Here is a 24,116-nt window from a genome sequence, read left to right on the forward strand (position 1 = left end):
CTTGTGGCCAAGCAGAGAAGAGACACTGTAGATTTCACAATGGGGGGGAAAGCAAATCCTGTTTGTATTTTCTGGTATCTGAGAGACTGAAAGAAGAAAAAGTACAAGAAAAGCAGCTGCCTCTGGAATTTACATACTCCCTTTACCACTGCCTGTTACAAAGCAACAACTCTTCAGACCCTCAATTATATGGTAGGAACCGTGACTCTGCCAAGAGGAAACCTGCCTTGCGCTGCTGTGGCAGTACCCACTGTGAGGCAGATCAGCATCGGGCGACTGCTTCCACACCTATTGTTCTCAAAGCAGTCTAACAAACCTCCTTTGGCCTGGCTTGTGTGTATTTCTCAGCGTTAAGAATATTGAAAGAGTATATGGTCCCGATTATATAAACTTGCATTCACACTGGAAACTCACCTTTCCCTGATACTTAAGAATTGAGCGTCATCTTTGTTCGCTTTGGCATTGGCTCTGTGTTATCATGGTGGTTGATCTGCTTCTCGATCTGAAGAGCTAGTGAAGCTTTCTATTTTGTGTCATCAGCTTGAGATTAGCAGGTGAACATTTTAATACCAGCACATTCGCAGCACTACACAACACTTGAGTAAATTTGTCTTCTCAAGATGCACAGAGTGTTTTAAAACATGCTTTCAAGATGTTTTGGTTTTGTTTTTGGAATAAGCAGGTTGTACACACAAATCCTATAACCTTGGCATGAAACCTCTTCACTGTGTTAAAGCTGTATATTAGGTACAGGTATTTTACAGGAAATTGTACAGAAGTTTGCGCTGGGCATTGTATTATTTAAATAAGAACCCCTTTCAAACAGCACCACGTGAACTTGCCGTCTCCACTAGTGAAGAGCTGTCACCGATGGGCTGACACGTCACGTCAATGGTGGTGTGTCATCTTACACCGTGTATCTGGCTCTACAGCTTGCTGCATTTCTTCAAATGAGTCTTCTCTGCCAAAAAAAAAAAAGCTGAGCAGGAAACCAGTCCTTTGGCTTGGCAGTCACAAACATCTCACCATTTTTATTGAAAAGGAGTGTTCTTTACTATTTAGAACTAATTTCAAGGATATTCCCTCACTGGTTTCTACTTTTGCTGAATATGGGTGAACTTTCTTCGGCAGGTGGGGGAAAGCTGGGGCTGGGAGCAGAAAGACCAGCCTCCCTTCCCTGCTCTTTATGGTTGGTTGCACATGTATCTCTGGTTTTAAGCTGCTGGAGCTATCGGGAGAAAATGGAAGGACTCTGTCAGGTACAGCTTTACAAAACCAGCACACGAAGTGCAGTTTCAGGTGTGAGTCGTGCAACTTCCCAAGGGTTCCTGAGCTCCTGCTGGAAGAACTGTTCGGCGTGGGCATGATCGTTTCACCGTCGCTCTGGCACGTTAAGTCACCCCTGGGGAGGTAAATGGCGGAGTTACCTCTGCTGCTAGAGCTGTCTGCTCGGGTCCCCCACCCGCAGCGACGTACCTGTCGAAAGAAAGGCCCAGTGAGGGTTTATCGCGCAGGGAGAGCCTGTTCCTCCAGCCGCCCCTGCCTCCTGGGAGCAGTTGGAGCTGCGAACTCACGCAGACCTCTGGCACTAATTAACCGGGCCCGCTGCCACCAGAGCAGGCAGAGGGGTGGGATGGAGACAGGTCTGCGATTGGTTTGGGGCAGAGGGTGGGATTTGGTGCTTCTGTGCTCTGGGTTACAACATCTGGAGAGGATCTTCCTGCTAGGAAGCCGCGTAGCAGCCCGCGAGGAGGGGGCTCTCGTCCGTAAGCGGGGACTGCGCGGTGTTCAGCATGTCTTTCATCCAGGTAGACAAGGACTCGGATTTTCCTCTCCAAAATCTCCCCTATGGGGTTTTCTCCACTAAGGAGGAGGTGAGTAACAGCAAACATTGTCCTTGGGGTGTTGAAATTGCTCAGAGGCTATGAATACGAGCAGAAATTCCCGGCAACCTGGGAGAAAGGAAAACTTCCCAGCCTGAGATGCTTGCACGGGCTTCCTGACTTGACAGTAAAACTGTAGCTGCTGCATTGTCTTTTTTCTTAATGTGGTTCTTCCGATGACAGCTTCTTCAAAATTGCACAACAGAAATGAAAAGTGTCAATACTTACGAGAAGTACTTTGGCTAATGCAATAGTTTTTGTGTGATTTTGACTGGTTTTGTGCAATCATTAAATCTGCGGTTGATATTTTCACTCTCTAAGTAGAGGCACGGCACAGTTTGCACTGACATTTTTAACTCAGTTCCTCATTTTCGTTGTGACTGAGTGCAATCACACCGTCATCCTTAAGAAGCCACATTAAATAACCTACCGTTAATCCTGTAGCATCCAGTCCCTCTTGCACAGCATGAACTGACAAGGGAAAAGTGATGCCTGTATCAAAAACACCGTATTTGCCAGCGAGTGTCATCTCCTGGTCTGTTAAGAGCCCGCTTTTGGTGAGTTTGTAGGGCTGGCTGCAAAAACATTAAAGCAGGGCACAAAATGTGTGTTTCCTTTCTGTCTTTGCAGCTGACCCATTGTGTTTTATTGGGTGTACACTTACGCAACGATGCATTAAATGTGTAAAAGTGTGTTACATTTAAAGCTGTGCCCAAAGGCTACCGATTGAGCCAGCTTCAGGCCTTATATTTTATGACATAAGAAAATACGGCGCAACCTTTTTTTTCCAGGGAGGTAGCTCCCAGTTCCCATTTTCATGAGAACTGAGCCCAGCTGGGCTGAACCTCACACCTCCAAGTGCCTGACGGGACGGAGCCCTGGAGATGTGCCCTCCCTGAGAAAGGGAAATGAGCCAAGAGCCGCATCTTGGAAGGAAAAAGTGGAGGATTTATTTGTCATTGCTCACAGAAACTTCACGATTATCTCCTGGTTTCTGCTGTCCCGGCTTATTTGTGTAGGTTTAAAAAAAAAAAAAAAGAATATAAACAGGAAGATTGTGTTTTCTGATCTGGTATTTTCCAAAGATAAAACCCAAGATGGTTCGTTTAATCTCTTCCTAGATGGGTGCGTTGTTATCTAGCAAGTTTGGATTATTTCCACCTTCTCCAGTTACTGTTCTCTGAAGAAAACATCATCACTCAGACCCTATGAAAAGAGAGGCAAGGACTTAGGGAAATTGTTTAGGAAAATAATATTGTAAAAGTAGCCCAGTGTTTTAATGACATCAAGCAGTCGATGTTATTCCTGACGATCCCAGTTACAGATTAACCTGATGTGACCTTTAGAGTTTCCTGCAGGAATGTTTGCTGAATAAATATACATTGTCATACTTGGAATCTTGTTTAGAAATTCAAGGTTGAAAAATAGGTTTAATAGCATGGATTTTCATAGATGGTTATTCCCTTTTGGTAAGCTAGTTTTCATAACGACTGCAACTAGTTTCTTTATTTGCCTAAAGACACAAATAATTGCAATTTGTCTTTGAACACTACAGCATTTTTATAACCCCCGGTACAGCTGTGGCAGAGCCGCAGTGGGATCGTCCGTGCTGCTCCTGCGCCGTCGCCGCCGGCTCCGCACGCGCTTGGTGCCGGCCCTGCAAGAGCTGCGGCGGATGAACAGGGTCTTTGTGTCTTGGGTTGCATCTGTGCAGCCAATGGAGCCACAATCTATTGTAGATGTGGGAAGCTGTCCCTGTAGTGAGGATCTAGACTTTGCATGCAAGTCGTGGGCTCCTTGCATGGCACGAGGATGGGTTATGCAGGACAGCCTTACTCGACATGGTACAGAAATAATGCGGTTCCCGGTACCGTCAGTGGAGTCCAGAGCACCCTTCATCTTCTGGGAAGGAACTGTGGTGCAGAAATGCCTATTTCTCTCTCCAGTTACACGGTTATAGGGATAAGATCAATCCTGCCCATAGCATGTCTATGCATCGGTTCCCTGCTGTAGGAGGAGGAATAGTGTTTTCCTACTTCATAGTGTATTTCAGATGTATGAGCTTATTCTGAAATGCTTGTTGTTAATGAGGAGTGGGGGGAAGGGAGCAGGGAAAGAAACATCTATTTGTTGTCCTATCCTTCCCCCAAAAGATGGGGATGAGGAGAATGCTCTCTCCCACCCCTCAACGTCTGCGAGGAGTCTGCAATGATGCTCTGTCTCCAGGTCTTAACATTTTTCAGCAGCCAGTCTCATCGACTAGCTTTTAATGGCAAATTGCTGTGAAATCAAGTCCTTGTCCCTGATGGATTAAATGCTCTGTGGTCACTGTCTGCCCCCGTGCCCTCCTTGGAGGGTTTCTGGGTACAAGCATAAGCTCTTCTTCTTTCCCCCTCCCCTCTTGCTGCTTTGCAGCCTAGGCACAGGCTCGGGGTAGCGATTGGAGACCAGATTTTGGATCTCGGCATCATTAAGCATCTGTTCAATGGACCAGCTCTTGCCAAACATCAGCATGTCTTTGACCAGGTATTTGTCGTAGCGTCTGTTGTTCTAATTTCTACACACGTTTTAGAAAGATCTGTAAGAGTTTTTAGAAACTTGTGGTGAGATAATGAACATGAACTGGAAATGTGTCATCAGGTGGGCTCTGCTTACAGGGAAAACTCATCACACCTGCGGTAGCAAGGAGAGCAGAGGCATCGGGGGTCCAAAGCACATTTTCACTGAAAGTTTCATCAGACTTTGGCGATGCAGGGATCTGACACAAAGCCTAAACATTACTTCAGTCCCGCCTGTGCCTTCAACGCTTCATGGCAAGGAATCAGATGGCATTTTAATGACAGGGGGGCTATGTTAAGGGAAAAGGTAAATACAAATGACCTGTGGTTACAGCTAGTTGGGATACCAAAGCCACTAAGGCCTGAAGTAATGTGTTAGGACGGGCATGATGCAAACATGCAGCAGGTCCTGCTTCAGAGGACTTGTGGTGGGAGGACGGGCGTGCAGGCAGTTATGAACAGGGAGGACAGGCGATCTGGGCAGCCACCACTGCGTAACCCTGGGATGAAAGCACAGGACATCTTCCGTGAACGTGAAGGTTAAGCAAAATGTGGTCTTTTTTCTGCCTCCCTGCCTCTCTGTGTCACCGGTCAGCCTACCCTGAACGCCTTCATGGGGCTAGGCCGGGCGGCGTGGACGGAGGCGAGGGCTTTTCTCCAGAAGCTGCTGTCAGCCGGCGAGCCAGCCCTGAGGGACAACGCGGAGCTGCGGAGAAGGTGAGGGAGCGGAGAGTTGCTGCAGGACGCGGTGACCTTTCAGCTGTGCCCTGCATCGCCCGGATCACTCAGTGATCCAAGGCACCAAAATCGAAGGTCTGAACGTGGCCACCTGCCACCTCCATGGGAATTAACTGGGGTTTGGGCATATTGAGAGCTTCCCTCTCTTCATTAATCCTTTAACTGCCCACAGATCTGCGGTGTCACCCTTCGCCTGGGAACACCGAGCTCTGCCCTGGGGTGTGCCCAGACTGGCTCTCTGGCCACATCCCCTCCACCACAGCCTTTGACGGAGACGTGGCAGCAAGGGTCTCCACTCCACCTCTCCCACCTCCCCCAGCACTGCCCTGCCTTGTCCTGGCCAGCGCATCTGCTGTGCGGGGACACCCCTCCAGTTGCTCCTCAGAAACTACCTGGCTTCCCTAAAACCAGCCCTGCCCTCGCCGGTTGGCATTGGACACGGGGCAGCGCACTGGTAGAGGGGCGGGAGGGGGGGGCTGGCTCTGCTCCATGCTGTGCTGATGGAAGACATGCGTGTCCATTAACCGCACACCTTCTTGTTTGTCCAGAGTGGTGCTTGGACGCTGTGACTGCCTGCCCTGGCAGCAAGCAGGAGCCATTCCTCCCTGTCTTCCCGGGGCGATTCAGGCACACACGTGCAGCAGAGGGGTTGAGCTGCTCCTGGTTACAGGGACTTTTCCAGAGGAGGCCCAGCAGCTCAAACTGGGCTCCTCGAGAGCCACGTCCCATAAAATCATCCCTTCCATGCAGCAGAGGCAGCGGTGACCTGCTTGGCTACGGGTGCTGGGCCTTTCTCCGTGCCCTTTGGGAAGCCGGCCACTCACCGCCGGCGGGCCTCCCCGCTTGCGCTCTGACGGACGCTCCCGTTGGTCTCAGTAACAGCTGCCCGTGCAGCCATCTTACTTCTTCTGCAAGGTGTTTTGCTGCAGGGCTTTGCGAAATAAATTAAGGAAGGAGTTAGGAGACAGAGTCAGTCCCTTACATGCTTATAAACCACTAAAGGGCGAGCGCTGCAAGTTTTCTGAGAGCTGGAGTTGTCGTTTTTCATTTCAGAGCGTTTGTACCTCAGGCTTCCGCGACGATGCACCTGCCAGCCCACATCGGTGAGTCCCCGCAGCCGAGGCTGCTCAGCGCTGCCCTTTGCTCTCGCCCGGAGAAGCTGCTTTATTTCCGGCTTGCTCAGACAGACCGATCACAGCTGTGACAGGGAATGGGTTTTGCAGGAGCCAGGAGTAGATTATTGTACGTCATGAGCGGTAGGTGCTGTCAGTGGCACAAGAGTAAAAGCCTGGGGAAGCTCAGTAGTGGCCAGAAAACTCCTGGATGTGTTTTTCATCAGGGTTGTCTGGTGCCATGTAACTCTTGTCATCAGACTGGCATCACCAAAGGCAGGGAAGAAACACTTGTTCAGTTTCCAGTGTTTTCCCCATTTGCCATCAGAAAACAGTTCAGATCTTCCAAAGTTTTGCAAGGCAGACACTCGGCATAGCCTCATAAAAAAGCCTGAGTCTCCGCTCCCAGTCTATTACTCTTGCATCCCAAATCTTACCTCCAGTCCCTTGAGGCCATGGACTGTTTTGGGGTTAGTGAATCCATCCAGATATATAAACATTTTCCTGTTTTTAACAGAAATTCAGATTTGGACCCAAAACAACTTGATCAAAATCGCTTGAGGGATGTGCCCTTGCCCGTTTCCCAGCCCAGCGCCCCGTTCCCGCTGGGCTTTTGGCTCCTGTGGGGCAGAGCCCTGGTTTGGGACGAAGTCGAGCCGGGCCCAGAGGACCCGTGACGAGTATCCGTAGATGTGATAATTTCCCGCAGTTTCAGGTGGAACACGTCTGGTAAAAGGTCGCTGGCCCCCAGCACTCGCGAGGGCTGTGGGGGAGAGCGCTGCCGTGGCAGCGCGACGTTGGCCGCGTCGCGCAGCTACAAGTTATTTAGGTTTCCACGACGCTTCCGTTCGGCTCCGTCAGGCGCGCGACTGGCGCTCGTCCCGCCAGCAAGCGCCGGCCGCGTGCGCCGCCGCGCCCGCGCGAGCGCTTCCTGCGCCGGCGGAGCAGCGCAGCGTCACGCGGGCGCCCCCTCTCGTGAGGCTCCGCCTCCCCCCCACTCCCCCCCCCCCCAACCCGGGCCCCGCGGTTTCCCGCGGGCCCAGCGGCGGCGCCGCGCGCCGGGGCGGGCAGCAGAGGGCAGCAGCCGCCCTGCCGCGCGCCGCGGCCCCGCCGAGGCGGCCGTGGCGCGGGGGCGCCCGCCCCCGCTTTGCGCTGCGCGGGGCCGTCAGGCCGAAAGGCCAGTTCCGTGCGCGTAACTTCGGAGGTGAGCGGTGCCAAGCCACCGCCCGTACGCTGTGCCGTGCACCCCCGCACTAGTAACGTTAGCTGCCTCGTGCCTCTGCCGAGCGCGCGCTCTGGCCCCAGCGGGTCAGGGCCTTTCCTGCCGTCCATCCCTGTTTTATGGGTGTCTTCCCACACAGGAGATTACACTGACTTCTATTCCTCACGCCAACACGCCACAAACGTCGGGATCATGTTCAGGGGCAAGGAGAATGCTTTGATGCCCAACTGGTGGGTAGTTCGGGTTCTTCTCTGGCGCGGTGTTACTTGCATGCTTATCTGTACGTGTACGTAACTTTTTAAAGCTCTGAGTAGTCTTTCAGCACGATGCGTCTGATTTGAGTCCATAGCAGATGAGGACCTGTGCTGTCAAGAGTTCAACAGCGGAACTGAAAACCGCATGTTCCCCAGCCTTAGCCGAGTCTGTACTGCATTTCGTGGCAGCCGCTGCACCCATCGCAGTGCAGCCCTCTGGTTCAAAGACAGATTTACCTAAAAAATCGGTTTTTGCTGAGTGACGAGAAAGCAGGGCCTAGGCTCCAAAGAATTAAGTGGAGCAGTGGCACAGAAGTGCATTAAGACAGCTACGTGGTTTTGGGTTAGGGTTTGTGCACATCTGTGTCTCGGAGCAAGTAAGGTGCAAGTGTCTGTGCCAATCTATGCAGAGCTCTCTCCTCGTACTTCGCACCCCCATGGTGCTTCCACCCCAAAAATCTGCTCTGGACGGCGATGGTTACACAGCTAACCCGTGCTGTGTGATGCTCTTTCACAAGGCTGCACTTACCTGTCGGTTATCACGGCCGGGCATCGTCCGTTGTGGTGTCTGGGACGCCCATCCGGAGACCCGTGGGGCAAATGAGACCTGACAATGGTGAGTCCACGGTAGGCTTTTAATGTGGCTTCTCATTTCTTTTAGTTTTGATTTTTCCTCTACATGGTAGAACGGTGGGGAGGAGGGGTCTGGGAAGCCTTGTCTAAAGCCCAGCCTGGGGTCAGGGCATGCGAAAGCCCCGAGCCAAGTCCATCTTGTGTTTGCATGCCAGGCAGCATCGGCTGCTCTGTTTCTTCTGCTATTACTTTTTATTTCCCTGCCTTCCTCCCTGTCATAAAATACTCTTTCTTCTACCCACAGATAAACCTCCAGTGTTTGGTGCTTGTAAGCGTCTGGACATCGAGTTAGAAATGGTAAGATGGGCCTTTTTTTCCCTACCATCTGAAAAACATTAACATAGAAACAGGAAAGGAAAGGTAAGTTCAGCTTCTTCTAAAAGAATGAATGGCTCATTGGTCCATTCCTGTGCTTCCCTCTGAGCAGTCTGTGCAGCAGGCAATAAAGATTTCTGTGGTGGAAACCTTCCTTTCTGATGAATTTTAGGGTGCGTTAGCTTATTGAGTGGTTTGCTAATACTGCTTTCAGGCTGGAAACAGCTCGTCTGGCCAAATCTGAGCACCAGTGCCCCAGTCTGGAAGCAGGCAAGCATATTCTTTTTATCAGACAACACAGCCTGTTATCTGCTTAGCAGCCACCTCTGCACTGCAGCCAGGATCTTTTAATGGACACTGGGGATTTTGGAAGTACAAGCTGTCTGCGCCTTGAGTCTAGAGCAGAGGAAGCCCTGGGTTCTTGGGAGTGCAGTTCAGACACCTCATCCTTCAGTCTGGAAAGATGAAACCTGTGCTGTGGGTGTTGTAACAAAACATCCTTGGAAGGTGCATCTTCTCATGGCTTAGCGTGGTCCAGAAGGGAGTATTTTATAGGATCGTTAATTGTGATTGATATGATTTATATCATTTTTATATGATTTATTCCCCATCTCGCCCCCTTAAAACAAAAAAAAAGTGGAAGAAGCCTAATATTAAGGGAAACGGTACTAAAAATGAACTGAAAGCCTTTAATGCGGTATGCTTTGCAGACCAATGCTGTAAAGTGGGAGGCAGTCCCATAAAGCGGGGAACGCGGAGTGCTGCCATAGCTGTGCTTGGCAGCCGGATTTCTGCTGCCGGCTGCTCTGCAGGCGGGCTTAGGTTGGTGAAGGCTTTGGAAAAAACCAACTTCCATACTGTTCACAGGAGGGGATGACTGAGATCCCCTGTGCACCAAGGGCTCAGACTGTACATTTCCTAAGCGAGCCCGTGCAGGCACCCAGTTCATGACCTGTTTTACTTAGTGGGCACATTTCTCCACTTGCCTCCTCTTGCCTATGGTCACAACAGGCTCCAGCCGTGTCCAGCATCCCCTCGGGTGACGTTAAACACTTTCCTGTTCGCTGCCTGCAGCAAACAGAATCACTTCAGTAGGCAAACCCGTTCTGCATCCGGATTGTGATTAGGAGGGACCGTTTTTGCTCCTGTGCTTTGACACAGCCATGCCCATGTTTAATGACTGTCTCTTAGCAACACGGTGCTCTTAAGTATTTCAGGCCTGCCAACTTCATGGAGGGAACAAAGAGGGAGTAGGCCACGGGTTTTGTCTAACTGTGTATGGGAAATGATGCAAAATCCCGTCCTATCCAGCCGCCGCTGCTCATGCATGTAACCCTCTGTGCAGTAAAGATTTTTAGCTTCAAAAGCTTCCTTAATCAACATTTTGCTTTTTAATTTCAGGCGTTCTTTGTAGGTCCTGGAAACAAGTATGGGGAGCCAATTCCTATCAGCAGAGCCCAGGAGCACATCTTTGGGATGGTCCTTATGAATGACTGGAGCGGTAATTGGTGCTGCGGGATTCTGCCTGGAGAGGGGGTTACAGCGTCACGGGAAGCCTTGGATAGGGATAAATTATGTATTTTAATAATAGAATAGTGATCATTGAAACCACTGGATATGGTTGAAAGGGGTGAAAATGAAATGCTGTTTGCATTTCTGAGGCTATATCTCAATCCATCTTCGATCAATCAGTAGAACCAGAAATTGCTGCCTAATGAAGATTTATTTACTTATGAAAGAGCTAATATCAGTCTAGTTTCTTCTGAGAAGGGATGGAGCAGCCCTAAGTATGGTGATTTCAACAGAGGATTGATTTCAGTGTCAGGAGTAGGAAAAGGATTTGGCAATCACAAATCCCTCGGTCTCTGCATAGATTTAAGGAGACAAAAGCATAGTTAATTAGTTGAAAATGGCCCTATGATTGGCACGGACCATTGGCTGGGTGTAAAAGCATTAACTATACTCGGGATAAAAATACGGGTTATAGGGAGTTGGCCTGACTTGTTTTAATTACTGCTGACTTTTATTTCTACTGTAGTTGGTTTGAGAGAACTAGTTTGAGGGTCTGAAAGGGATGGATTTAAATCAGGATTTGGGCACAATGGCTGGAAAATGATGGTGATAACTTTTCCAAGTCCACATAGCTGGTTCTACAGCTGTGCAGAGACCCGTGTTACTCTTTCACAGGCATGAAGGCTGTGCAGCTCCTCGAGCATATTTAACTGCATTGCTTTGAATTTTCTTTTCCTAGCCCGTGACATCCAGAAATGGGAATACGTTCCTCTGGGTCCGTTCCTGAGCAAGAGCTTTGGCACAACCATCTCTCCGTGGGTTGTTACCATGGAAGCTCTCATGCCATTTGTGTTGCCAAACCCTGTCCAGGTTAGCAAGAGAAAGGGTTGAAACAAAGGAAAAGCAGGGCTAGAAAAATCCCAGCAGGACTGGTAGGTCCCATCAGTAGAAATCACTGAGCTGTATCAGTGCCAAGCACTTTTTTCATAGAGTTTACTGGTGTGATCCTGCTTCCAAACATACGAAGAAACCCTGGGCCCTTTGTGTTCAAATGCTCATTGGTGTCACAGGCACTGCCACATGGTGCCCTGAGCTGTCACCCTGCCTGCTTGAGCAGGGCAGAAAAATCATCTCCTTCAAAACATCTGGAAAATAAACTGATCAGAGAGCTTCTTGTTAGTGTTTGGTAGCCCTTGGCATCCAGCAAGCAGTGGAGAAAGAACGGACTCAAGTCAAAACACTTTGTTCAAGCATTTCCAGTTGTCTGCTTTATGTCGACATTTAGTTAAAATGGAAAAAGATAATAAAGAGTCCTGCAGAGAACTCACCATCTTCTCTGTGTGGGCACAGAGCAAAAGTGCGCTAGCACTGTATTTGTTTTGGATTAACATCCATGCCATAATGATGGAGAGGGCTTTTGGAGCCCACATGCAGAAGAAGGAATCTGATTAAATGGATATCAGTCTGTTTAGAAAGATCTTTAAAAGTGTGTGCATGAGAGCAAGAAAAACAATAATCTGAGCAGTAACAATGGTGAAGTAAATGGGGTGTGCAGCACAGCCTGGCTGAACAAAAAGTCATTGGGATGGCTCGTGGAATTTTTCCTTTCTGTTTGTTTAGACTGTGATGCCTTTTATATGCTTTTAGGATCCCAAGCCGCTGCCCTACCTTCAGGATAAAGAACCCTACACTTTTGACATCAAGCTCTTTGTTGCTATTAAAGGTACAGTAATGCTGAGGGGGTTATAAAGCTGAAATTGCCAATTAAGGGATGCAGAACTACCACGTTTCGGCCAATTTGCTCTTGGCTCTGCGGTCCTCCTTTTCCATCTTTGCCCAGATTGCCTCTGTCCAAGAAAGAAGCAAAGCTCTTCCTGCTCCCCGTTGGCCATGCAGCAATGTGTCAAGGAGGGAATTCCTCCCAGATGATCAGCTTATGATGAGGAGGGTCCCTGTGGGGTCTGCTTGCATGGGCAGGTGTAAGCAGGGCATGGAAAGAGCAGATTACCTGAGATTCAGATGTTAACCCAGCTCATGGCCCTGCTGACTGGTAGGTCCAGGTGTTGCTCCTGTAGTAAAGCAGAGAGTGGGAAATGGGCACCTCAATACTACCCCAGTGCCATCCACACGCTTGTTTTCTATGAAATGCTGGCCTTCTTATGGGAAGGAAAATGTTATTACTTGTTTCTTGCTAGGGATTACAATGATAAAAGAAGTCTCCACCCATCTGTAAAATCAAAAATCTCCAACATCATTCATCCAACACAAACAAATTGCTTCCCCATTTCTTATTTTTTATTTTCTGCAGGAGAAGGAATGAGCATGCCAACTACTATATGCAGATCCAATTTCAAGGTAAGACTCCCGTATCTTTTATGTGCTTGAAATCTTACCGACGCCATCAGCTCCAGCCTTAAGTGATTTCAAACACCCGTGTTTGCATTAGCTGAAGATCAGACCTGGTGCGTGCGCACGTGGGGGACAGAGGGAGAAGTGGCGAGTGGCGATGGTTCACCCTGCCGAGATGGAAACCTCTGACTGCTGGAGCACTGCGGAAGGGGGCAGCTCTTTCCGCTTCTCAGTTTAGGGTGCTCTGAGCATTGTAAGTTGGGTGCTCGTTTGGCAGGGCACGGAGGACTCGCCGGCAGCGGGAACTGCCTCCCACCGTGCCGAGGGGCCGTACAGCTTTGCAGCTGCAGCTGGTTATTTAGATGCAGACGCGCTGCTGCGACGCTGCTCCGAGCCCAAGTCTGCCCCAGCCCCTCTGCGGGAAGCATGGTGGCTCAGTCCCGACAGGCTGATTGAAGGGATCCTAAGCCAGGAGGTGTGTGTACCAGCTGCAGGATCGCTCAGTCAATTTTGTATTCACATTTGGTTCTTTGTGTAGTAATTACCTTCGTCAGCAAATCAGTAATAAGGAGATTTTTCTAGAAACCCATTAAAATACTGGATTTAATCATGAATCCTGGGTTAGCAGTGCTGGCCTTAAAGAGGAAGAAGAGGGGAGCGGACATCCAGCTGAAAGAAGAGACGTTTTAAAGGACTAGGTTGCAGGTTAAAGTATGTGTCTCATACGCACGTAGCAGCTCCTGGTCATCCTTTAGAAAGCAATCAGCCAGGCCACAGTAACTACTGAGAATGCAGCACTAAGTAACTGTGGAGGTTCCTTTTAGGCTGCTGGATGTTCCTGGTTAAATAAGGAAACTTCTCTTGAGGGACAGTCTTACCAGCATCATCCCGAGAACGCAGTACGTTCTGCATAGGCTAATGGCATGCCGGAGAGGTTTGTCCCTCATTGCTTTATCCTCCTCTTCCTCCTTCCACCAGCACATGTACTGGACCATGAAACAGCAGCTGGCTCATCATTCGATCAATGGCTGCAACCTCCGACCTGGAGACCTCCTGGCATCCGGCACCATCAGCGGACCCGTAAGCGTTTAAATGACGATGGCCACGGACAACTGGTCAGAAATCCAAAACTGACTGAGCAGGGCTTTGGGTCTAAGCCCTGTTTGAGTTCAGCAGCTGTGAAAATATCTGCAGTCCTTTCCTAGGCGCTTTGGGCTGATGCTTTGGTAGCCCCAAATTGCACTGAGAAGTGCTGTTTGTGTTGTTCTTGTTTTCTGTTTTTTAATCTCTCCCATGTTGCTTTTCCTAAGAACTATTTTACTACAGATGCAAATTAATTTCCATGCACAAGCAGCCACATGGCCCGTTTTACCCTCTATGAAATGCAGCTTTTTTATTCTAAGAACGTAAAAGGTGCATGGGTATGTCTTTTAATTTCTCTAATACTACATATCTGGAACTAACTTCACAAGCTGTTTTTCCCCTTGTACTGCCATATGCACAGCTGTTGCAATATATGGTAAGGTACTGTGGCTTTCTGAAAACATAAAATATAAATCCTGTTCGTGCTGTCTGAAAGACAGCCTCGGGTAAGTTGTTTCCAAGTTGGGATACCTGTGCTTCCATTTTGAGCATTTCTGAAGTGCTTTTTGCTTGCTCTAAACCATTGTACTGCAGATTGACATTAAAGACTTACAAACCTTTGCCAACTCTACTTTTCTGAAGAACAAAATATAAGTAAAACTCTGAAACGTGACTACATAAAAGCACTGGGTTTGTAGAAGTGCCCTCAATTTGTTTCCATTCTTGCTGTAGCAGACCCAAACTACTTTTACAGGATTTAGCACTATGTTAAACATAGCAGATAATGGCTGTAAGCATGACTGCTTATAGCGAGCAAACAATTAAAATGCAAAGGCAGGGAAACAAGCCAATTTATCAATGAATTAAACCAACAGCAAAACTCTGTTCTATAGAGCTAACGTACTGGTGTGTCTGCTTCCAGCAGCAAGTAGCTTAACAGCAGGACAGATACTAAAAAGTTGTTTATTTGTTTATGAACTCTTGCTGCAGGAGCCGGAGAGCTTCGGCTCCATGCTGGAGCTGTCCTGGAACGGAACAAAAGAAATCCCTCTTGGCAGCGGACAGTCTCGTAAATTCCTGCAGGATGGAGACGAGATCATTTTGACAGGTAATGGCCGAACAACTGCCCTTACACTGCCCCAAGGACATGTTTCCGTGGACCGATCCTGGTCCTGTAAGCGCCTGGCAGGGAGATGGGCTGTTCTGTACATACCTGGCACGCGAGCACGGTCGTTTCCATCCTGCCTCTCAGGAGGCAAAAGCAGGTGGATAGGAATTTCCCTGCAATAAATACTTTCTGGATTCGATTATTTGCTTTGCTAGGTAGTTAATGATCTTGCTATGGCTGTGCGTGAGTGCTAAAGCAATGATGGGGCTTTTGCCTTTATGGGCAAAAATACCCTGGGACTAAAAGTAATTGATATGTTGTTGCCATCACAGTCCGAGTTTCCATATGGAGCAGAGCTTGGCAAATGCTGAAAAAAGTTATTTTGCAAATAATATTTCATTTGTAACATATGCATATTCAATGAAGTGTGTTGCAAATCAAATATGTGGGAAACAGCATGAAGCCTGCTAGAACAGCTGACCAGCTCCCCTCTGAAAAGGGCTGTGCTTGAGAGCTTTTTCATGCTGGACCATGGTTTTAATTTTCACCTTGAAAAACTAAGGATTTTGTGAATTAAAATCTACCGTGGTGGTTTGTGATCTAAATCCCACTCCTATTTCTTTTTAATCCAAAGACTAGTGAAAAAAAAACATAGTTTTTCCTTTCCTGCCATCTTATCAACCTCTTTATGACTTTGAGGTGGCAAATATTTGGCAAAACAGCCACAAGAAGCTTTTGATTCAAGCTTGTCTATGTCTTTGCCACGTTGTCTACTGAATTTTTAGAGAATAACTCGTGGGATGTTGTGCCTTATCAGATGAGACCCCGCCAGTGCTGCACCTGATGTGATCAGAGGTAGTCATCTTGCTGATGTGATCAGAGGTAGTCTGCACAGAGAAAAAAATGGCTCAAGCAATGAGAAAACACTTACAGGTGTGACTGAGGGCAGAGAAAATGTGAATGACTAATGCCTATGCAGCAACCTGAAGGACATGAAGGTGTGATGCTAGTATGTGTTCACATACTGTGCCTGCTTAATTCAGCCAAGACTTTTAGGATTTTTGCCAAAACGGTCTAAAATTTCCCATTTTTTTCAGAAAGCTTTTTAAAAAAACCCAAGAACTTACCTCTGTTGGAAAAAAAAAAAAAAATATATGGATGTATTCCAGTCTCCCAATGATGGCTCTCTAAGCAGTTTTGGTCGTGCTGCAGCCAGAGCCCCAGTCCTCCTGCCTGGCAGCCTATGCAATAGCTTTGAAAATCATGTTTTTGTGAGGTGCTGCCAGTTTTGCAGAGGAAGATGCTGAGACAAATGGAGATTGAGATGTGCTGGAGAGAACTGTGGATGATGAAACTGAAGAGTCACCAGTACCTCTGACATCCTTCAGCCTTCCAACAAACCAGCGACAATTCATGCTGCAACATGTAGGCTTCTGGTGCTGCTTTCCATAGGCTCCCTATACATTCAGTGCAGAGAGACACTCCTCCAGCAGCTCAGAGTACCACGTTGCCCTCCAGAGGTGCAGATGCCTCTCCAGTAACTAGGCCAGAAGCTCTAAATTAGGGTACAGTTAGGTATTACGCATGTCCCCTTGGAGTTAGATGCTGCCATCCTTATCGGCAGTGAGCAGCTGGCAGTTTGGGAGCTGCTGGCACACGGTGGCCAGCTGAGGGACAAATGGGACTAGACCATGCCCTGTGTTGTTGTTCTTGCCCAGAACAAGCTTCCCTTAAATACATATTTTAAATCCCGAATGTCTTTTATCTTTAAAGATGGGACTGTTGTTAACCTGGATGAAGGGAACAGCCTCACATTAATCACTCTGCTGTGCTGTTTTACACTAGCAACAGCTTGTGGTAGTGATCAGGGCATCACAGCATTCATGAGAGCCAGGTGCTGCTGGGGCTGTCTGCTGGGACAGTTTGGGATCTGCTCCTATTTAGTGATGCATGGCAGATCCAGTGCCCTAAGGCACCCTTGAGGCAGGGCTAGTGCTATTGCATCCTCTCCCAAGGCACTGCCATTATCCCAAGGCACTGCCATTAGCTCTTGCCGAGTGCCCAACCCATAATTTCTAGTTTTCTATTTCAACTTTTTGTTCTTGCTCCCCTTGTGGGAGCTATTTTGGAGCCCTAACACATAAAATGAGAGAAAAATATTTTTCCCAAGAAGTGCATCTCGAGGAGGGAGCCTTGCAAGGGAGGGTTTGCGGTCGGTGTGCTGCAGCCAGCTGCAAAAGCCTCTCTGTAGCTCCCTGGCACTCTGCTCAGGCCGATGCTGCTGGCAGCACAGAGCTTGCTTTGTTAAATGTGCTGCTCCTTGGTACTGCTCTAAATCATAGTTGACAGCAGGGATAACTAAACTGGGCTGAAATAATAAGCCAGTGCTCAAGGAAAGCTGGCAATGAAGCCTAATGAGACAAATGGAAACTGAGCTGAGCCTCAAAGCAAGCGTCTTACTCAAGTATTGCTTATGAGTGAGGATTACCCGGCAGATACTGGGGTGGTGTCTGTGGGCAGGCTGTTACACAAGCACTTGCAGACGCTGCTGTCCTCGGAAAAACTTCATTTCAGCCTGGCTGTGAGAGCTGCACCGTGGGTCAGAGCTGGCGGGGTCTGTCCTCATGCCACAATAACTTCGACTGCCCTGCAGCCTGAGCCCACCTGGCCTCCTCTTCCTCAGAGGAGGATTCCACTGATCTGTGCTACGGGTGGGAATTAGGGTTAAGGTCTGTTCTGTTCAGCTCCCTCTTGGCTTCTGGAAGGCAGCTGGTTTTTATCACATGCAGGGAAGATGATGTATTCCATTATTTTAAGAAAATCCACCTCGAGCTATGAAACCAGTCCTTAAAATACAGCATGTGCCACTTGTGTCCTTCCTTTCATCAGCTGTTGTTAGCGGAGAGCTACAGTAGGTCTCCTCAGCTGTTTCTTCCCAGAATAGTCTTCCCAGATGGGCCAGAAGCCCCTGGCTGTGTCCTCTCCCCTCCTTCACCTGCGGCTTAGCTAATGGATGCTGTTTCTGGAGCCGCTCGGCTGGCCTGTGGCAGCAAGAGTCACTGCAGCATCTCCATCCTAATGTCATCTCTCCCACCACGCAGGAGTAGGGAGAGATTGAATCGTCCTGTACCTGGAGATGTTGTCACAGACTGGTAACTTCAGCAGCAGTCAGCAGACCTTCAATGCCTGCTTTTATAATAGAGGATAAAAATATTTTGAGTCAGATGCTGAGTTTCTCATGGAACTAAACTACTTCATTTTAGCGAGCGAAACAGATTCTGCAGGGGTAGGACCTGCTGTTTGAGGGGGTTTAATGATCATCTTTCAAGCTATAAGCATCCTGATGTCCCAAGAGCCGTCCTAATGCTGCAGAAAGAGAAACCAGATTTACTTTATTAATTGCAAGGCTGGACCAGGCAGCAAATCAGCAGATTGATGATGCTGCAGGTTGGGTTTGAAAACAGAAATATTGCACATTTTGTTTGCTCTTTGATCAATTCACTGAACTTGAATATTGCTGTGTTTAGCATTTTGTGCTTCTTTTTTTCTTTTTTTTAATATTCCTGGACTGACTTGGACTTTTCCAGGAGGTTTTTTTTTTTACCCCACATTGCATTTCTGAAATGTTTCCACTCATTTTTGGTCTCTTTATGCCTTTATTTGCTTTTATTCCTGGTAAAATGCTGTTGTCCTTACAGAACAAACTGTCTGTTGTTTTCTGACCCCAGGTTACTGCCAGGGCAACGGCTTCCGTGTGGGATTCGGCCAGTGCTCAGGAAAAATCCTTCCAGCCCCGTCAGTTCTGTGATGACTGGAGTAAGGTGACATCCGAGGAGGAGGATCTCTCCCCGCCACAGCAGCTGTTCTGCTTTATTCAGATTTATTATTTTTATATGAGTGATTGGCATCTTACTGGTTTTAATTATCAATAAATATCTTAAAGATGAGTGTGGTGCTCTGGTGCGATAAGAAAGGATTTCAACACTAGCTTAAAATTCTCGGAATAAGATGATTGAAATGGAAAGTGAGATTCTTAACTCTTCTACTATATTAATAGTTTTTTCATAATTCTAAAAAGAAGCTTTCAATTAAACTTAAATATTCTGAGTACTAGGTTGATGGTAACAGCAGAGATTGAATGCTGACTTCTTTTTTTCACAGTGTTTATATGCTAAAACCTTGTAGACCATCCTGAGTAAAAGAGAGTTACGTGGCTGCACCCTAAACTAATTTATAACAAGGCAATTTGTAAATGTGATAATCAATACAACAGAAAGCAGCAGGAAAGTAAAAAAAGTATGAAACTAACAACCTTTTAAAATAATGAAAACGGAAATTGTACTGTACAAAAAAAAAAAAATGCCAGCAAACAACTGACGATGGCAAACAAGGCTCAGCACTAAACTCTTGCATTGTAAAAAGAAAATCCGTGCAGGCTTTGGAGCTCAGCCCGTACAGCGCAGCGCCGATGCGCAGCTGGAAATAAACCCCAGCAGGCTGCAACCTACGGCTGCCACCCCCCCGGCCCGGGAGCAGGCGGGTTGTCCCCACTCCCGCTGCCCTTGCACAGGCAGAGGCAACTCTCCGTCCCAGAACGAAGACTGGCATCAGCCCTGAGCTGGGAGTCTGTGTTGGGGCACCCCTCGACAGGGAGCACGGAGAGACCGCGTGCACCTTGCCCTGCTTTTAGAGGAGGGGAAATCCCTGTTGCTCTCGCCCTGTGCACCAGCTTCCCTGGGGTCAGGGAGGGAGGGTGAACGTCGTGGCTGGAGCGACCCCCGGGCGCTCACCGGTGGCGGTCGCACCGTGTCACCTAACGGGCTGCGGTAAGAGGATGCCGAGGAGGCAGATGCCCTTCCTGTGCTCCTGAGAGGCAGCTCTTGCCCTGGCGTCCCCTTGCAGCAGGCAGTAAACAAAGCCACATGCCACTTTTCTCAAGTGTAAAGGGCATCTGCCGTCTCCCGCTGGTCTACAAATCAATTTAACTCTATGGCCAAGTGCCAAATCACATCAATTAGAGGATATTACTGACTGAAGGAGCTCAGGAGACCGGGTAATGAACTCTGGTACAGTGCAAGGGGAACTTGTTAAATATTTGCTTGGTCCTCAAAGTGAAGAGCCTGATGAGGCTGCCGGCTTCGTGTGGCGACAGCAGGATGAGCGTAGGCTGCTGCTTTTCCGTGGCTGCCCCGCTGACCCTCCCGACGTCTGGAGGGTCAGTAGTTTTGCTGCTGTGGGCCATGAGGGTATTTAATGTCATCCTGGGAAGCACTCAGTGCTCGTCGGGAATGTGAACCTCTTGGCCACACAGGAGAGAAAAATGAATTTGAAATGAAGATTAATGAAAAAATGTGGCAGTGCAGATAAATCACTGCTAATGGGGCGTGTTCACTGAAATGGGCTCTCTTCCAGTGTGCAATAATAATAGACCCTTTAAAGAATGATACTTGGAGGATCATCGCTGAATCAATTTAAATTTTTAGCCTAAAACATTCCACTATCAGCAGGAGGGATGACCTGGAAAACAGTGGCTCGTTGTTTATCAAGGAAAAACTATTTCCCCTTCAGGGTCCTGTGGAAACTTGGAGTTGAACTAATAGGAAGATATTTATTTAATGTACTCTGACTCAATTGTCAATTTATAGGATGCTTGGTGCTCTCTTTTGACCTCAAAGGACAACCACAAGTTGACACCTTCCCTCTTGGATTTGGAAATAACTTGTCTGGTTTCTCTAAGCACAGCTTGACTTTACTCCTGGCAGCAACAGGAGGACACAGAAAGCATTTATCCAGTGGAGAAATTTCTCCACAGAAGCAACATCCATGTTGCACCTTGCCGTGTCTGATGTGTTGGAAATGCAACGTCTGAGGAGAGGGCTGCACCCAGAGAGAGACAAGAGCTTATGTTGGGGCAGTGTGTTATTAGTCATGGGTTTTGACCTTGATGCAAAGTATTTTGCAGCCAGGAAGGACCATGGTGTCAATGCTTTCTGGGTGCAGGAATACTTATTAGAAACTGGAAGTGTTCAAAAGACGAGTGGACGGGGCCCTTCAGGACATGGTTTAGCGGGCATGGTGGTGTTGGGCTGATGGTTGGACTTGATGACCTTAAAGGTCTTTTCCAACCTTAATGATTCTGTGATTCTGTGAAATCCATAGTGCTCTTCCCTAGCTTTGTGCAAGGCAAAGGCGAGTCCTGTACACGGGCAACGAGACCCTCTCCCAAGAGCCAGCCTGATGCTGCAATCGCTGCCGAGTAGGAATTGGGCTCATTGCTGGGACAGGCAGGAAGGTCAGTGGCCCTGAGAGCCCTGCTGCAAACCAAACCTTGGCAGGACGGAAGCGACCAGCCACAAATCCCCCCAAGCTGGCTCCCGGCCCAGAGCAGCCTGGGCTGCCACCCACAGCCCCAGCCCTGAGGGAGCTGGCTTTGCATCTGCTGTGGTCATGTTTTCCATCCCAGGGCCACAAACCCCAGTGTCTGGCCAAGCACCCCTGCACCATGCTGGGGATGGGGTGGTAAGGTCCCCCCTATGTCCCCACAGGTGACAGAGCTGAGCTACTCTAGCCTGGGGACATCTGGAGAACTCCCAGGTTCCCAGAAGGTGGAGATTTTCTGGAAAGGAGCTCAGATCCAGCTCTGAGAGCAGGTTTCAGAGGTGAGCTGGAGAAGCTCCAAAACCACGCTCAGGACAGAGCTCGGAGACATCTGCTGCGTCTTGCATGGATGGTGGCCAAAAAGTCAGGAGGTGCTAAAAAAGGAGAGAAACTTTTTTCCATGCCCAAGGTCACTTTCTTTTCACCTCCAGGAGAAGGTAATGGGCTTTGTCTGGGTGGGTGCTGGAGAGAACGGGGCCCGACAGCTGGGCGCAGCAAGCCCAGAGCCACCAGCCCCCCTGATCCCCGGGTACCCCGCGTCAAGGGGGGAGCGACGGGTGTATCGGTACTGCAACGCGCAGCGCTCTCCTGAAAGAGCGTTGCTTTTGCCTGGGACCAGCAGCACCACAGCCACAGCAGCACCCGCTGCCTGGGGAGGCAGCAGCCTCCAAGGCAAGATTTGGGAAACAGCCAGGTGCTCTGGGCACCTCCCGTGTGCTCCGTCTCCACCGGGGCAGCTGTGACCACTTTGCGCCCTTGGCCCTTAAATTGAAGGTCATGGAGCTCTCTTCTGGTTTGGGGGGAAGGTGTCTCTAGGGGGGGGGTGAAGCTGAACAAGGGTTGAAAGGTGAGGGTCTTGGAGCAGGAGGGTGCATCAGCTTGGGTGCTCTCGGTTCAGCACACAGACCTGGCGCTTAGAGAAGTTTATTTCTGAAGTGCTCTTTCAATTGGCTTGATCCTCTCCGCAAAGAGCTTCCCTTCTAGTTTTGGAGGATTTTGCTGCAGTTAGGCTTGAGCATGGAGCTCTCTGCTGTTAGAGATAGATTTTAATTTGATTTAAGTCTGTTTTCCTTAGTTTGCTTATATCTTGGCTTCTAGCAAAAATGAAAAAGAAAAAAAAAAAGTAAATCTGAGAGCCCCTTTTCCTCTGTCCCGTTGTAGCACCTGGGCATAGGAGAAGAAATTCCTCCTTGGATCTTCAGAGGCCTGGAGGAAAAATAAAGCATTTCTGCTGTGTCAGCCACCTGAGAGGCCTCGTTCAGTGACATGGAACATTGAGAGGGAAGAGACACCCTGCTTTCCCGACCAGAGGAAAAGGAAATGTGTGTCTAAATGGAAACCATGGCTCTTGTGCTTGCCGGGAGCATCCTTCCTGCTGGCTGGTGTTTCATGCTCGGCGGAGGTCAGCAGTTCCCAGTAGCGACCCGTGCTGGAGCGCAGCAATCCTGGGCGTGAGTAATGCTGAGATGTTGGATGAAAAGTCTTGGAGGGATGCAGGAGGTGCTTCTGTCTCCTCCTGCCTTATCACGGGGTGGTCGTACACGCAATGAATCATACTGCCTGCTAATATTTTGTCTAGTTTTGTTATTTTTCCCATAAGAAAACTAAGGGTGGCCTTTGTTTGATACTGTTTGAGATGCATTTTCTTATAGATCAAAGCATCGTCTGGTTGGTGTGTAATGAAAAAGCTGGGTATAATTTACAACAGCGCTGTTGGTATAATTAAGTGTCAAAAGAAAAGCATGGAGGAAAACCCTAAAGCGTGTTTCAGAATTTAAAGGAAACAATGAATTTTCTATGTGAAATGCTGACATTCTTCACCAAAAATAGTTTTCTGCAGAGATTCTAACTAGAAATGGATGCGATATGACAAAAAACCCAGTTTTGACAAAAATGTTCAGGTCAGCAGTGTTCATAACTCCTTCATTAACCAGGCAGTAATAACTCAACGTAAAATGCTCTTTCAGTAGCCATTCAGGGTCAAGGTAGTGACTCTGAGGGGGACGGAGCTACTAGGTGGTATTCACATTGGTTTGGGCTTTAAGCAGTAAGGCAGGAGGCCATTTCTCGAGCTTGATTGCTGCTTCTGTTCAGGATGCCCACACAGTTGCTGCTTAGTGAGAAAGAAAGAATATTTCTGGAATTTTAAAATTGATGAAGGCTTTGGAAGTACGTGAGGGACATGCTGAAGTACTGGCACCGTGCTGCCCCACACTAATCTGCTGTGAGCTGCTCATCTTTGTGTCCCCGCATCCCCAAGAACATCTTCATGACAACGCTTTCTCTGTTGCACACGTTTGGTTTTCCAGGAGGTTTTAATTACAGACCTGTGCCTTCTAATTTTTACTCCATTTGCTCCATATTGTCTAATCATCAGCTGTGACAGAGCTGGGGTGGACATGGTTAATGTTTAAGGGAAACGCTGCAGGAGTAGAAGTCCCCGGCGGCAGCTGAGCACCCGCTGGGACAGCTTGTAGGGTTGACACCTTGTCAATGAACATTAAGGGATTGGTTGGGAGTGTTTCTTGTCCCCTCCTCGCTGCGTGCTGGATCCAGGGCAGATGTGCTTCGGGGCTCAGGACCCGCTGCCCCGCGGAGCGATGGATACCCTGGAGCTGCCGTGTCCCAGGACTCTGCTCAGGTGTGGGTGGCTCTGGGGTTCGCCTGGGGGGCTGGTGGGGTGCCCAGCTCTGCTGCCGTGTGCCCCTACCAGGTACTTTGTCCTGCAGAGGCCATACGGCTGCTGCCTGAGAAATCCAGTTAGTCTTCAATATAAAATACGTTTCAAAAAACTTCGCTTTCCTTACGGCTTCAGCACACTTAATGCGATTTTAATACATTTTTGATTGATTTCTGCTTTCCATCTGGGAGCTGCCTGGCCAAGTCCCAGTACAAAACATCGAGTTTTGTAACTTAAGAAGTGTATCATTCAACATTTCTTAATGCCATTGTGGATTGAATTGAACTCAGA

The 24,116-nt window shown here is 48.5% G+C and overlaps 1 protein-coding gene across 1 annotated transcript; it reads left to right on the forward strand.

The window, feature by feature from the left end:
• Positions 1 to 1,793: 1,793 nt before the first annotated feature.
• FAH (fumarylacetoacetate hydrolase) lies at positions 1,794 to 19,729 on the forward strand (the record flags this gene model as incomplete). Its single annotated transcript, XM_082005451.1, has 14 exons — positions 1,794 to 1,874; positions 4,299 to 4,409; positions 5,037 to 5,158; positions 6,233 to 6,282; positions 7,653 to 7,743; positions 8,286 to 8,383; positions 8,645 to 8,697; positions 10,117 to 10,216; positions 10,967 to 11,097; positions 11,875 to 11,950; positions 12,536 to 12,582; positions 13,555 to 13,656; positions 14,650 to 14,767; positions 18,496 to 19,729. 14 exons carry the CDS (start codon positions 1,794 to 1,796, stop codon positions 18,573 to 18,575), a joined length of 1,260 nt encoding a protein of 419 aa, XP_081861577.1. The 3' UTR covers positions 18,576 to 19,729.
• Between the last annotated feature and the right edge of the window lie 4,387 nt (positions 19,730 to 24,116).

Source organism: Phaethon aethereus, assembly GCF_964289735.1.
Source record: "Phaethon aethereus genome assembly, chromosome: 12".
Lineage (NCBI taxonomy): Eukaryota > Metazoa > Chordata > Aves > Phaethontiformes > Phaethontidae > Phaethon > Phaethon aethereus.